Source organism: Entelurus aequoreus, linkage group LG02 (genome assembly GCF_033978785.1).
Source record: "Entelurus aequoreus isolate RoL-2023_Sb linkage group LG02, RoL_Eaeq_v1.1, whole genome shotgun sequence".
In the NCBI taxonomy this organism is placed as follows: Eukaryota; Metazoa; Chordata; class Actinopteri; order Syngnathiformes; family Syngnathidae; genus Entelurus; species Entelurus aequoreus.
The window spans coordinates 74900685-74915979 of record NC_084732.1 but is presented as its reverse complement, the minus strand read 5'-3'; the positions used below and the strand labels follow the sequence as shown (position 1 = coordinate 74915979).

Here is a 15295-nt window from a genome sequence, read left to right as displayed (position 1 = left end):
GTAGAATTAGCAAAGGTCAATCTTTGCAGAAGGAGCAGTTTTTGCCAAGAGTTTATGATTTAACTGCAGAACTTGGACATGCTTCTATTCATGCAAAAGCCACAAAATTAATAGGATTAAACATATTAAACAAATGATGATGTGCAGTTGTACCTCTGTTTTCATTCACCCCACATTCGACCCTGTTTTTTTGGGGGTTTTTTTTGCAGAATCAAGTGCCCGAAGAATCCCACACAATATAAGCCAAAGAATGTTGCAAGTGACAACAATGTGATAAAGAAGGTGAGAAACACTGTTAGATTCAAGCAAGAACTAAGTAAAGCAAAGAGGAGAGCCGTGTTGCCTATCTCATTGGGTTTTATTCATGAAAACCTATTCTTATTCTCAAGACAATATAACATACCGTAATTTCCGGACTATAAGCCGCTACTTTTTCCCCTCGTTCTGGTCCCTGCGGCTTATACAAGGGTGCGGCTTATATACGGCCTGTTCTTCTCCGACACCGACGAAGAGGATTTCGGTGGTTTTAGTACGCAGGAGGAAGACGATGACACAATGATTAAAGACTGATTTTTCATTTACCGGTAGGCTGGTTATTTTGATAACCCACAGGCGAGCACTTTGTATTACTTTGCACCGTTGTATTATTTGTACTCTGCACGAATGCTGTTCGCCATGTCAAAGATGTGAAAGTTTGATTGAATGATTGAAAGATTTATAGTTAATAAATGGGACGCTTTGCGTTCCCAAACAGTCATCTCTGTCCCGACAATCCCCTCCGTGGTAGCAGGAACCCCTATATACTACGCTAATTACACATCAAAACCCTGCGGCTTATAGTCGGGTGCGGCTTATATATGGAGCAATCTGTATTTTCCCCTAAATTTAGCTGGTGCAGCTTATAGTCAGGTGCGGCTTATAGTCCGGAAATTACGGTACATCCATAAACGTGGATGCATATGCAAAAGTGCAATATATTTATCTGTACAGTAATCTATTTATTTACACTACCGTTCAAAAGTTTGGGGTCGCATTGAAATGTCCTTATTTTTGAAGGAAAAGCACTGTACTTTTCAATGAAGATAACTTTAAACTAGTCTTAACTTTAAAGAAATACACTCTATACATTGCTAATGTGGTAAATGACTATTCTAGCTGCAAATGTCTGGTTTTTGGTGCAATATCTACATAGGTGTATAGAGGCCCATTTCCAGCAACTATCACTCCAGTGTTCTAATGGTACAATGTGTTTGCTCATTGGCGCAGAAGGCTAATTGATGATTAGAAAACCCTTGTGCAATCATGGTCACACATCTGAAAACAGTTTAGCTCGTTACAGAAGCTACAAAACTGACCTTCCTTTGAGCAGATTGAGTTTCTGGAGCATCACATTTGTGGGCTCAATTAAACGCTCAAAATGGCCAGAAAAAGAGAACTTTCATCTGAAACTCGACAGTCTATTCTTGTTCTTAGAAATTAAAGCTATTCCACAAAATTGTTTGGGTGACCCCAAACTTTTGAACGGTAGTGTATATCTGCACCTTATTGCTGTTGCTTTAATCATCTTTAAAATCCTCCCCACCCCATAAAAAACCTGACATATGTCTTCTTTTCTCTCATAATGATTGTGAACGAGAGGCAACATTCCAAAAAAAAGCGCAGTTCCCCTTCAAATAGCAGTGAAATCTACGAATGTAAATACTGTAATCTACAAACTTTTTTTTGATGTTCCTCACCTTTGCCAATGTGGTGAGCTACATTCTTATAAGAATAAAGAACTATAGTTCTCTTTGAGAAAAAAATATTGTTTTTTTTGTCCACAATGACAGTGCATTCGCTGTTCTATAAGAAAGTAATTTCATGTTCCTAAAATTCCATATAGCTCAAATTTGGGCTGATAGTTTCCTTTGAAGTGAGAAGCTGCAGCAGAAATGAGGTCAGCTCTCCAGACTCCACACAAAGTTAACATCATCTCCAAGATCATCAGCGCACTGCTTCGGCTCCTTCTCCTTATAAACACGTCTGCTTCACAGCCAGACTGCGAGCGCCCATCATGCTTCTTAAATCTCCGCTTTCATCGGCTCACAATGTTTTCCAGGTGTCAGCCACCCTCTCTGCTATGAAGAAGAAGTCCAAAGGGAAATTTGATTCTCGCCGCTTTAGCTGGTAGGTTGACGCTCACATCACGAAGACGCGGCGCCATTCTAGCACAGCCGTAAATATGTCTTCTTAAAAAGAAATAACTGCAGCACACATTTGGACTCGAGAGAGGAAGGGCTTTGCATTTGGGGACAAACAAATCTCACTGTCATTTTGCCATGCTGTAGTATCTTGAGTGAAGTTAATTATATTTATATAGCACTTTTCGCTTTCCATAGTGAAATCCATTATCTACATCTGTAAGTTACATTTCAACCAGTGTGGGTGGCACTGGGAGAAGGTGGGAAACGTGTCCTGCCCAAGGACACAACGGCAGTGACTAGAATAGCGGAAGCTGGGCTCGAACCTGGAACCCTCAAGTTGAGCCACGCTTTGATTTCATTGTTTGTTATTCAGCGAAACGGCTATAAAATTTACAAACCCCGTTTCCATATGAGTTGGGAAATTGTGTTAGATGTAAATATAAACGGAATACAATGATTTGCAAATCCTTTTCAACCCATATTCAGTTGAATATGCTACAAAGACAACATATTTGATGTTCAAACTGATAAACTTTTTTTTTTTTGCAAATAATCATTAACTTTAGAATTTGATGCCAGCAACACGTGACAAAGAAGTTGGGAAAGGTGGCAATAAATACTGATAAAGTTGAGGAAAGCTCATCAAACACTTATTTGGAACATCCCACAGGTGAACAGGCAAATTGGGAACAGGTGGGCGCCATGATTGGGTATAGAAGTAGATTCCATGAAATACTCAGTCATTCACAAACAAGGATGGGGCGAGGGTCACCACTTTGTCAACAAATGCGTGAGCAAATTGTTGAACAGTTTAAGAAAAACCTTTCTCAACCAGCTGTTGCAAGGAATTTAGCGATATCACCATCTACGGTCCGTGATATCATCAAAGGGTTCAGAGAATCTGGAGAAATCACTGCACGTAAGCAGCCAAGCCCGTGACCTTCGATCCCTCAGGCTGTACTGCATCAACAAGCGACATCAGTGTGTAAAGGATATCACCACATGGGCTCAGGAACACTTCAGAAACCCACTGTCAGTAACTACAGTTGGTCGCTACATCTGTAAGTGCAAGTTAAAACTCTCCTATGCAAGGCGAAAACCGTTTATCAACAACACCCAGAAACACCGTCGGCTTTGCTGGGCCTGAGCTCATCTAAGATGGACTGATGCAAAGTGGAAAAGTGTTCTGTGGTCTGACGAGTCCACATTTCAAATTGTTTTTGGAAACTGTGGACGTTGTGTCCTCCGGACCAAAGAGGAAAAGAACCATCCGGATTGTTATAGGCGCAAAGTTGAAAAGTCAGCATCTGTGATGGTATGGGGGTGTATTAGTGCCCAAGACATGGGTAACTTACACATCTGTGAAGGCGCCATTAATGCTGAAAGGTACATACAGGTTTTGGAGCAACATATGTTGCCATCCAAGCAACGTTACCATGGTTGCCCCTGATTATTTCAGCAAGACAATGCCAAGCCACGTGTTACAACAACGTGGCTTCATAGTAAAAGAGTGCGGGTACTAGACTGGCCTGCCTGTAGTCCAGACCTGTCTCCCATTGAAAATGTGTGGCGCATTAGAAGCCTAAAATACCACAACGGAGACCCCCGGACTGTTGAACAACTTAAGCTGTACATCAAGCAAGAATGGGAAAGAATTCCACCTGAGAAGCTTAAAAAATGTGTCTCCTCAGTTCCCAAACGTTTACTGAGTGTTGTTAAAAGGAAAGGCCATGTAACACAGTGGTGAACATGCCCTTTCCCAACTACTTTGGCACGTGTTGCAACCATGAAATTCTAAGTTAATTATTATTTGCAAAAAAAAAAAAAAGTTTATGAGTTTGAACATCAAATATGTTGTCTTTGTAGCATATTCAACTGAATATGGGTTGAAAATGATTTGCAAATCATTGTATTCCGTTTATATTTACATCAAACACAATTTCCCAACTCATATGGAAACAGGGTTTGTAACATTTGACTTTGTACTGAGGGGTAAGTCAGAAAATAGCCTGATTTTTCAGGGTCGGATGTCCAATTCTGATTTTTTTGTCAAATCCGATATTTTTAGTGGCCGATTTCTAATGTGAACACAATCTGACCCGCAAGCGGATCTGACGTCATGACGTGTCACAAGCACTGCAGTGTTTACGGGAGTAAAAATGGCTTCAGCTCGAGAAGGTCTCAGTACGGGCGCATTTGTGGCAACTTTAAAGATTTGGTGCAATTAGGGTTGTCCCGATACCAATATTTTGGTACCGGTACCAAAATGTATTTCGATACTTTTTGATACTTTTCTAAATAAAGGGTACCACAAAAAATGTCATTATTGGCTTTACTTTAACAAAAAAATATTAAGGTACATTAAAAATATGTTTCTTATTGCAATCGAGGAACAAGTTTGTCCTTAAATAAAATAGTGAACATACAAGACAACTTGTCCTTTAGTAGAAAGTAAACAAACAAAGGCTCCTAATTTGTTTGCTGACATATGCAGTAACATATTGTGTCTTTTTTCATTCTATTATTTCTTCAACATTATAAAGGACAAGCGGTAGAAAATTAATTATTAATCTACTTGTTCATTTACTGTTATTATCTGCTTATTTTTCCATTTCTACATGTTCCATCTACACTTCTGTTAAAATGTAATAATCACTTATTCTTCTGCTGCTTGATACTTTACATTAGTTTTGGATGATACCACAAATTTAGGTATCAATCCGATACCAAGTAGTTACAGGATCATACATTGGTCATATTCAAAGTCCTCATGTGTCCAGACTTAGACTTAGACTTAGACAAACTTTAATGATCCACAAGGGAAATTGTTCAACACAGTAGCTCAGTTACAATGATGGAAAGTGTAAGGATGGAAAGGACAATGCAGGCATAAATAGACTAAATATAGCAATATAAAATACAACATGTATACAAATATATACATAATATGTGTACAGGGACATATTTACTGAGTTTATAAACATAATATGAATATTAAAAAAAGGAAAAAAGATTATGTGACGATAAAAAATATGGATGTAATCATAGTAGTATCGACTGGGTACGCTATTGTACTTGGTATCATTACAGTGGATGTCAGGTGTAGATTCATTAGTACCGTGATATTATACTAGTAACGGTATACCGTACAACCCTAGGTGCAATCAAAGTCAACATTTTGTGAACCAAATTATTACCCGTAGAAGATTAAGGAAAAAGTATTTTGTCTCTGGCAGTTTTACGTAATATTTAGTTTGATGTCTGCTTGAAGAGTGTGTCTGGGCAAGCAGTCGGAGACAGGAGTGGTGAAAGCTTCCCGAGTTCCTAAAACATTTTATTTGTACCTCTTTTCTGCTCCGTTGTCAACTATTTATTTCATAACCGTCATTTTGGCAAATGATTATGACGCTTATCGCTTTTTGATGGCGTTCTGGTCAGATGAAAATCAACCGGAGACCAGGAGTGTGCACATTAATGATGTCACGGCGCAGGCGCAATCCCGCATGTCATCTGCTGCGAGCTCTGCCAGCACCTCCGCTAGAAGCGCGCCGGGACACGCCCGTTTGCTCTGCCCGCACCGCGGCCACGCGCCTGTAAGGCTGCAGGCAATCACAAATCAGCGCACCTGGGTCTGATGAAGACAGACAGCATAAAGACCAGCGGACCCGAAAATCCAGTGCCGGAACGTAGTTCACTCCTTGTAGTAAGCATCCCGTCTCTGGCTTCCCTCCTGCGTACTTGCTCTCTCTCTGTGCCTTCCCTTCATTGTGGCTTGTGCAGCCCTTTGAGACATTTGTGATTACGGGCTATATAAGTATACTTTGATTGGTTGGTTGATTGGATTTAGGATTAAGGACACCAGTAACTGTTGTATTAATTCAATCAATAATACATTAATGAATTTGGGACAAATTATATCGGCACTGTGCAATTTATTACATTATAATAGACATAAATAAATAAATAACAAATGTAACTAATAAGTAGATAAATAATTTGTAATAAATTATATCAGGCAATGTAGGGATTTGATCTGCAAAGAAATATCTGACTATTTGGAAAGTAGTGAAATGTTGTTAGAGCAGGTAGAGTTTTTCAATAATAATCCCAGCATGTGGTCTCTTTGAAGTCATCCCATCATGAATATTAAAAATGAGGACAGGCTGAATCTTAGTATTTACTACAGTAGTACTCCAAAATGTCACACACCATGTCATAATCAGACCACCAAATATATAAAAAATAAAATAACCCTTCGCCCTAATGAAGACAAGCAAAATAGGAAATGAATGTATGGATGGATTTTTGTCCAAATATGCCTAACATTTGTTGAAACCATTGAAATAGAAGTAGAGGAATATGATGTTTAGAATATATAAGGTAGAAGAATGCTGGACGAGAACGCCTGATATTATTCATACCAAATTGAATAATAATAATCTATCATCTATTGTATAAGTATTATACATTTATTTATTATACAATGTTTCTGCCATCTTCATCTATAGTACAATCTGTATTTATTCATTCATTATGCAACGTTTATAACACAGTCCTGTATGTACTATTTACTAATCATTCTTTTAATTAATTACATAGGAACAATTATATCATAGAACATGATTAATAAAACAATTTTTTATAATACAATATAGTAGTTAAAAAAACATACATAATATAAGTATTATCATACATGTACTTATTTATGACCGAATAATATTTGTCAATTTGACTCCTGTATTGGCTCATTTATGCTTTTTTTACTGAATAAGCCATCTAAAAACGTGACTAACTTAACTATTACATATGTTTACCCATCCATCCATCCATTTCCTACCGCTTGTCCCTTTTGGGGTCGCGGGGGGTGCTGGAGCCTATCTCAGCTGCATTCCTGGACAAGTCGCCACCTCATCGCAGGGCCAACACAGATAGACAGACAACATTCACACCCACATTCACACACTAGGGCCCATTTCGTGTTGCCAATCAACCTATCCCCAGGTGCATGTTTTTGGAGGTGGGAGGAAGCCGGAGTACCCGGAGGGAACCCACGCAGTCACGGGGAGAACATGCAAACTCCACACAGAAAGATCCCGAGCCCGGGATTGAACTCAGGAGTACTCAGGACCTTCGTATTGCGAGGCACATGCACTAACCCATGTTCCACCGTGCTGCCTACATATGTTTACCTCTGTTCAAATATGGCAAACTGATACATATTGAACCCATACTGTATATGAACAAAGTATTGATAACTACTGTGATACCGGGAATGTGTACGATTAAAAAAAGCTCTGCTTCTTCCTGCTCCTTTTTAGACATTTCATTGTCACTGTAAGGATCTCATATGACAGTTGTTATGAGGTTATTGTATTTTCTTTTATTTCCTGCCCAGCACTCTTATTTTTGTTTCCACTTCCTGTTTCCCATTAGTTGCCACCACTTCTTTAGGCTGAACGCTGGCTCCCTCATCTCTCCCTGTTTAGCAATTAGGATACGACTGTCCCTGGTTGCCCAACAGGCTGCTTCTTTGATCATTTTGCTTTGCATTAGTGCGTCTGCCTCACAATACGAAGGTCCTGAGTAGTCGTGAGTTCAATCCCGGGCTCGGGATCTTTCTGTGTGGAGTTTGCATGTTCTCCCCGTGACTGCGTGGGTTCCCTCCGGGTACTCCGGCTCCCTCCCACCTCCAAAGACATGCACCTGGGGATAAATTGATTGGCAACACAAAATTGGCCCTAGTGTGTGAATGTGAGTGTGAATGTTGTCTGTCTATCTGTGTTGGCCCTGCGATGAGGTGGCGACTTGTCCAGGGTGTACCCCTCCTTCCGCCCGATTGTAGCTGAGATAGGCTCCAGCGCCCCCCGCGACCCCGAAGGGAATACGCGGTAGAAAATGGATGGATGGACCTCATCATCATGCTTGCCAAGCCTCCCGATTTTCCCGGGAGACTCCCGAATTTCAATGCCCCTCCCGAAAATCTCCTGGGGCAATCATTCTCCCGATTTCCACCCGGACAACAATATTGGGGGCGTGCCTTTAAGGCACTGCCTTTGGCGTCCTCTACAACCTGTCGTCACGTCCGCTTTTCCTCCATACAAACAGCGTGCCGGCCCAGTCACATAATGTATGAGACTTTTAACACACACATGAGTGAATGCAAGGCATACTTGATCAACAGCCATACAGGTCACACTGAGGGTGGCCGTAGAAACAACTTTAAAGGCCTACTGAAATAAAAAAAATTCTTATTTAAACGGGGATAGCAGATCCATTCTATGTGTCATACTTGATCATTTCGCGATATTGCCTTATTTTTGCTGAAAGGATTTAGTAGAGAACATTGACGATAAAGTTTGCAACTTTTGGTCGCTGATAAAAAAAAGCCTTGCCTGTACCGGAAGTAGCGTGACGTCGCAGGTTGAAGGGCTCCTCACATTTCCCCATTGTTTACACCAGCAACGAGAGCGATTCGGACCGAGAAAGCAACGATTACCCCATTAATTTGAGCGAGGATGAAAGATTCGTGGATGAGGAACGTAAGAGTGAAGGACTAGAGTGCAGTGCAGGACGTATCTTTTTTCGCTCTGACCGTAACTTAGGTACAAGACCTCATTGGATTCCACACTTTCTCCTTTTTCTATTGTGGATCACGGATTTGTATTTTAAACCACCTCGGATACTATATCCTCTTGAAAATGAGAGTCGAGAACGCAAAATGGACATTCACAGTGACTTTTAACTCCACGACAATACATCGGTGAAGCACTTTAGCTATGGAGCTAACGTGATAGCATCGTGCTTAAATGCAGATAGAAACAAAAGAAATAAGCCCCTGACTGGAAGGATAGACAGAAGATCAACAATACTACTATCAGGAGACACCGAACCAAACACTGGACCTGTAACCACACGGTTAATGCTGTGCCGCCTGTCGAAGCCTAGCAATGCTGTTGCTAACGACGCCATTAAAGCTAACTTAGCTACGGGACCTCGTCAGAGCTATGATAAAAACATTAGCGCTCCACCTACGCCAGCCCTCATCTGCTCATCAACACCCGTGCTCACCTGCGTTCCAGCGATCGACGGCGCGACAAAGGACTTCACCCGATCATCGATGCGGTCGGCGGCTAGCGTCGGATAGCGCGTCTGCTATCCAACTCAAAGTCCTCCTGGTTGTGTTGCTGCAGCCAGCCGCTAATACACCGATCCCACCTACAGCTTTCTTCTTTGCCGTCTCCATTGTTTATTAAACAAATTGCAAAAGATTCACCAACACAAATGTCCAGAATACTGTGGAATTTTGCGATGAAAACAAAACTGTTTGTATTGGGATACAATGTGTCTGAATACTTCCGCTTCAACCATTGACATCACGCGCAAACGTCATCATACAGAGACGTTTTCAAGCGGAAGTTTCCCGGGAAATTTAAAATTGCACTTTATAAGTTAACCCGGCCGTATTGGCATGTTAAGATTTCATCATTGATATATAAACTATCAGACTGCGTGGTCGGTAGTAGTGGGTTTCAGTAGGCCTTTAACACTGTTACAAATATGCGCCACACTGAACCCACACCAAACATGTCAGTACGTGGACTATGGCGGCGCAAATTACTGCGCGGATTGCTTTCCCAGGATGCAAAACAACTAGACTGGACTTGGCTTGAAGGTAAATACATCTTTTATTTTTACACTAACAAAAGAAACAAAAGGCACGCACAAGGCGGAAGTACAAAAACTTGGCTAAGAAAACAAAAGACTAGCACAAAGGCAAAAACTATGAACATGAAATATACAACAGACACTTACTATGACGTGAGAAGATCAGCATGAACTATGGAAAACATGAGTAGCATCACGTAACAGAGGTAAACAGGGGTAACAGAGTTAATGTCGCCAGACAGGCTGCCTGGCAACTGAAAGCTTAAATAATACCGACATGATTAGTGACAGGTGCGCGAGTGCAAAACGTGAGACAGGTGCGTGACATGAGGACAGGTGAAAACTAATGGGTTGCCATGGAAACAAAACAAGGCAGTGACATACTAAAACAAGACATGATCACAAACACATTTTGGGAGAACATCCGCACCGTAACACGACATAAACACAACAGAACAAATACCCAGAACCCCTTGCAGCACTAACTCTTCCGGGACGCTACAATATATGCCCCCTGCTACCACCAAACCCCACCCCCCCCAACCCCGCCCACCATCTCCCGAATTCAGAGGTCTCAAGGTTGGCAAGTATGCTCGTCATGCAGCAAAGCTTTCCCTATGCTTCCCTGCTGCACAATTTCTGTTTTGTCTTCCCTACTAAAAACTTTTTTTTTTTAATGTGCACTTCGCCTGCTGTCGCTGCATCCTGCGGTCCAGATAAACAAGACTGACACATACCTTGACAGTAATCTTGTCATGCATGTTCCAAATAAACCACTACTATTTGAAATGTAAAAAGATGTCAAAGGCAAAGACAACACTTCAGAAATAAGTGCAGCATGAGAGGTAACTCACAAGCCGTGTTAACCTGACAAGCGCAGGCAATCGATGTTTCAGAGAGCTTAATGGCAACACTACAGTCTCCCGGTTACATCATCAGCGCATGCTAACGTGATTGAGGCAGCACTAGAGTTCAAGCAGGAAAGATTAAAAGAGAGACATGAAGTACAATGTGTAAAACAGGTTCAGGAGCTCCAGTTTGTGGCTCGTAAGGATGCCATCACTTTTATGGGAGGATGTGGTGTGTTGCAGGACGATGGACTCACCAGCCCGGGGTAGCAGCAGATAGTGATGAAGAGGAGGTGACAGCTCGGAGAAGCCAGTCGATCCACTGAAATGACAGCTGACACTCTGAATGATGTGAACATCCTCAGTGGGCTGATTGGATGGGACTAAAATGAGGAAGCGAAAAGTATGCGGAATTGCAATACTTTTTTTTGTCAACAGCAAGCATGGAGGTCATTTTGTTTTGAGCAGAAAAGGTGGCATTACAGAGTGTTCGGCATCCTTGACAGAAAGACTAATTAAAAAAACATACTGTATGTGTAAACAAATACATTTTCAGGGGATTTTCAGTGATGGGCAAAGTACTTGGAAATATAGGAAGCTAAGCTACAAATTACTCTTGCAGGGGAAGCTACCCCCAGAGAATTGCAGCAAGCGACACGGCAAAAGTAGCTACACCAAAACTACATACACTATATTGCCAAAAGTTTTTGGCCACTCATCCAAATGATCAGAATCAGATGTCCTAATCACAGGTGTATAAAATCACGCACTTAAGCATGGAGACTGTTTCTACAAACATTTGTGAAAGAATGTGCCGCTCTCAGTGGAACTGTCATAGGATGCCACCTGTGCAACAAATCCAGTTGCGAAATTACCTTGCTCTTAAATATTCCAAAGTCAACTGTCGGCTTTATTATAAGAAAATTGAAGAGTTTGGGAACAACAGCAACTCAGCCATGAAGTGGTAGGCCATGTAAACTGACACACAGTCAGTTGCTACAGAGCTCCAAACTTCATGTGACCTTCCATTATCACACATACAGTACGCAGAGAGCTTCATGGAATGGGTTTCCATGGCCGTGCAGCTGCATCTAAGCCATACATCACAAAGTCCAATGCAAAGTGTCGGATGCATTGGTGTAAAGCACGTCGCCACTGGACTCTAGAGCACTGGAGACGTGTTCTCTGGAGTGATGAATTCGATCTAGCAGTCTGATGGAATCTGGGTTTGGAGGTTGCCAGGAGAACGGTACATTTCGGACTGCATTGTGCCGAGTGTGAAATTTGGTGGAGGAGGAATTATGGTGTGGGGTTGTTTTTCAGGAGTTGGGCTTGGCCCCTTAGTTCCAGTGAAAGGAACTTTGAATGCTCCAGGATACCAAAAACATTTTGGACAATTCTATGCTGCCAACCTTGTGGGAACAGTTTGGAGCGGGCCCCTTCCTCTTCCAACATGCAAGGTCCATAAAGACATGGATGACAGTCTGGTGTGGATGAACTTGACTAGCCTGCACAGAGTCCTGACCTGAACCCGATAGAACACCTTTGGGATGAATTAGAACAGAGACTGAGGCAGGCCTTCTCGACCAACCTCACCAATGCGCTTTTGGAAGAATGGTTGAAAATTCCTTTAAACACACTCCACAACCTTGTGGACAGCCTTAGAGTTGAAGCTGTAATAGCTGAAAAAGGTGGACCGACATCATATTGAACCCTACGGGTTAGTAATGGGATGACACTTCAAGTTCATATGTAAGTCAAGGCAGGTGGCCAAATAGTTTTGGCAATATAGTGTATATTATGACCCCCAGTATGACATGCATTAAGCTACAGACCCCCGTTCAACGGCATTTATATCCATGGGCCCACATGTGTAATATCAATGTTAATGTAACTGAGAGTGTACAAATGGATCCAATAATAACAACCTGTAGGGGTCTCCACAGCCCACTGTATGTATTTATTTAGTTTGCCTTTTCTTTGGCCCACCCCTTAGTGTTATTAATTTTCTCTGCCCTACAGTAAAAAAAAACAGCACATATTTATATTTTGACAAAAATAAAATAGTGTTTTTTGTGTTGTTAGGGTACAGTTGGTAATGGTTATGTGCAGTAAAACTTTTCATGAACTCAACTCACCTTAATGTGTGTTCCTAAATTTATGTTCCACGTTAGATGAAGAGAGCAGTTATGATTTTGGTTTACAGAGTAAACAACTACAAACTAAGGTTTTGGGAATTGTTTTCTCTAATTGCATACATTTGTATAAATATGGCCAAGGACACGCATTATTGTGGGTTTCCTGGACGTTGTTTTTATCACCAAAGGAAAAATCTAATCTGCGGGAGAGAATCTCTGTTCTTTTCAAGTATGTTATTTTTTTTCTTTGAGTGGTCAGCTTGAAGCGTCCCCCTGTCTCTGACTCCCTTGTCGTCATGTGACATGAGTGCGTGTCTGTTATGATTTTGCTTCCTGGTTTTGATGACCCGCCTTACCTTGCCTCTGATTGGCCAGTCCGTACTGTTTGGCCCTAACCTTAGCCAATTGTGACTCATCATACAAACACCAACCAATCATCATGGATTTTTTTCTGTATGTTCTCATTCATCCAGGTAAATGAATTTTTTTACCATATTTTTGGGGGGCCTGGATTCGTAGTCCATTTTCTCTCTTTGTAGCTTGCAGCTTTGATGTAAGCTACCTCGCTACATGGGTCTAAAAATAGCTAAGCTACAGGAATCACTACTCGTTCAAAAAGTAGTGAAGCTACTACCACCAAGCTACTGGGAAATGTTGTTTTGTTACATGTAGCGTCACTGGGGATTGCTATAATCTGCTGTGATGTATTAACCAGCATTTTCTTTCAGACACAGCAGTGCTTTTTGAAGGCACTTAGCTCTGTAACTTAAATAAAACAGTTATACAATAGAATAATATTGCTAGCTTCTGAATTATTGAAACAAATAAACAGTATGTGAGAATGCCTTGTTCTTCAAGTTTAATATTAAACACATTACTCTATACACTGAAGACATTCAACATATAAAAGCTTATGTTGCTATTTACAATTATTTACTACATATTTCTTTATACAGTAGCTACTTAAGTATTTGGACAGTGACTGAGTTTTGCCTCTGTAGAGCACCACAAATGTAACTGAATTGAAGTTGTTTTATTTTGGACGCACAAAAAAAAAGCATTATCTTTTAGGAATTTCAGTCGTTTTATGCCCAGATATCTGGCTTTAGGGGTTCAATACTATTTGTATGAAGTGACATACAGTCACTGACAATTGGAGGCCACGTCCAAATACTTAAATGCATGTATTGTATACATTGATTGTCACAGCAAGGACTATGTTTATCTTAGCAGCGTGTGTTCCCAGCAGACACATTACCTGACATCATCATTTACTGCAATGACTAATTGACAAACTAAAACTTTGGTACAAGTATTTTTTTTTTGTGCAGGGAAAAAACATTGTTTGTATGTAACTACCTCTCACTGACCCTGACAATTAGGGTCGGATACAAAACAAGACGACCAAAGACTGCGTTTTTCCTTCTCAACAGGAGTGTGAACTAAAACAAAATGTGAGAGATTCCTCCAAATTACACATTTGGTCAAAACTGTTGGTACAAGGAAAGAAAACCCTACAGGGATCATGGAAAAGATTGGAAACTGACATAAGTAACCGAATAGAAAATCCACAAAAAATTAACAAATTAGACATTGCTTTTGAAATATGATTCAAGGGAAGTTGCTTAAGATCATAAGTGAGTCTCCTTGTTTCACAGTTGGTGTGGTGTTCTATTTTTCTGTACGCATATGTTTTTATAAGTAAACAATAGAGCTGATGTGACTTGCCAAAAAAGTACAGATTTGTCTCCCAGAATCTTTGTAACTTGTCATGCATTTTGGAAAATGTCTCAAAACAAATGAATAATGACTTCTGTCAGTTTCGAGTCCTTTCAATGAGCATTGGGTACTAACACTTTTATCCACAACTGTACAGTAAGTCATATTTCCACCTTTGATTTCCTCTTGGAGGTTTTGGGTCTGGCATCCTCTGGTTGGGTAGGTCTTGGGGAACCTGGAGGATCTGAAGGCGGGCTGGGAACACTGTCCATGTCTGCATCAGGGTCAAATGCCGTGGAGGTGCCTTCGGAAACAGACCAATAGATACATTTATGTACGATTCAATACAGTTATCAATAAAATATACTGTACCGTATCGGGTCCGACAAACAATTAAGCCAACAAGTTCCCTTTGCTATCTGCTAATAGTCCTGTTACTGTTTACTCAAACAGAACCAAGAGTGCAATCTTTATACCTCTGTAACATATTCATCACAATCTCCCTAAAAACATACAGCTGAGTCGTGACTATTAGCTTTGTAGTAAACCTCAGTACGCAGATACATATACAGTCTGTAGCCATGTACTCACCTGGGCCCTCATGTATTAAGCTTGTTTGCGCACAAGAACCTGGCGTACGCTCATTCTTACGGAAAAGATGAGATGTAACAATACCGACGTTGATGTAGAAATGTGCACTGTCTCACGGCAACTTCATGCTTCACTTACGTACATTTCCACA

The 15295-nt window shown here is 40.9% G+C and overlaps 1 protein-coding gene across 3 annotated transcripts in view; it reads right to left on the bottom strand.

Annotated features, from left to right (window-relative positions):
- Positions 1 to 13670: 13670 nt before the first annotated feature.
- Positions 13671 to 15295, bottom strand: part of bbs4 (Bardet-Biedl syndrome 4) — a 44685-nt gene continuing 43060 nt past the window's right edge. For all 3 annotated transcript variants that reach the window (XM_062032280.1, XM_062032299.1, XM_062032289.1), the window contains one exon: positions 13671 to 14857. In XM_062032280.1, coding sequence (XP_061888264.1) covers positions 14715 to 14857 — 143 coding nt within the window. In that variant the 3' untranslated portion in view covers positions 13671 to 14714. The remainder of the gene's footprint in view (positions 14858 to 15295) is intronic.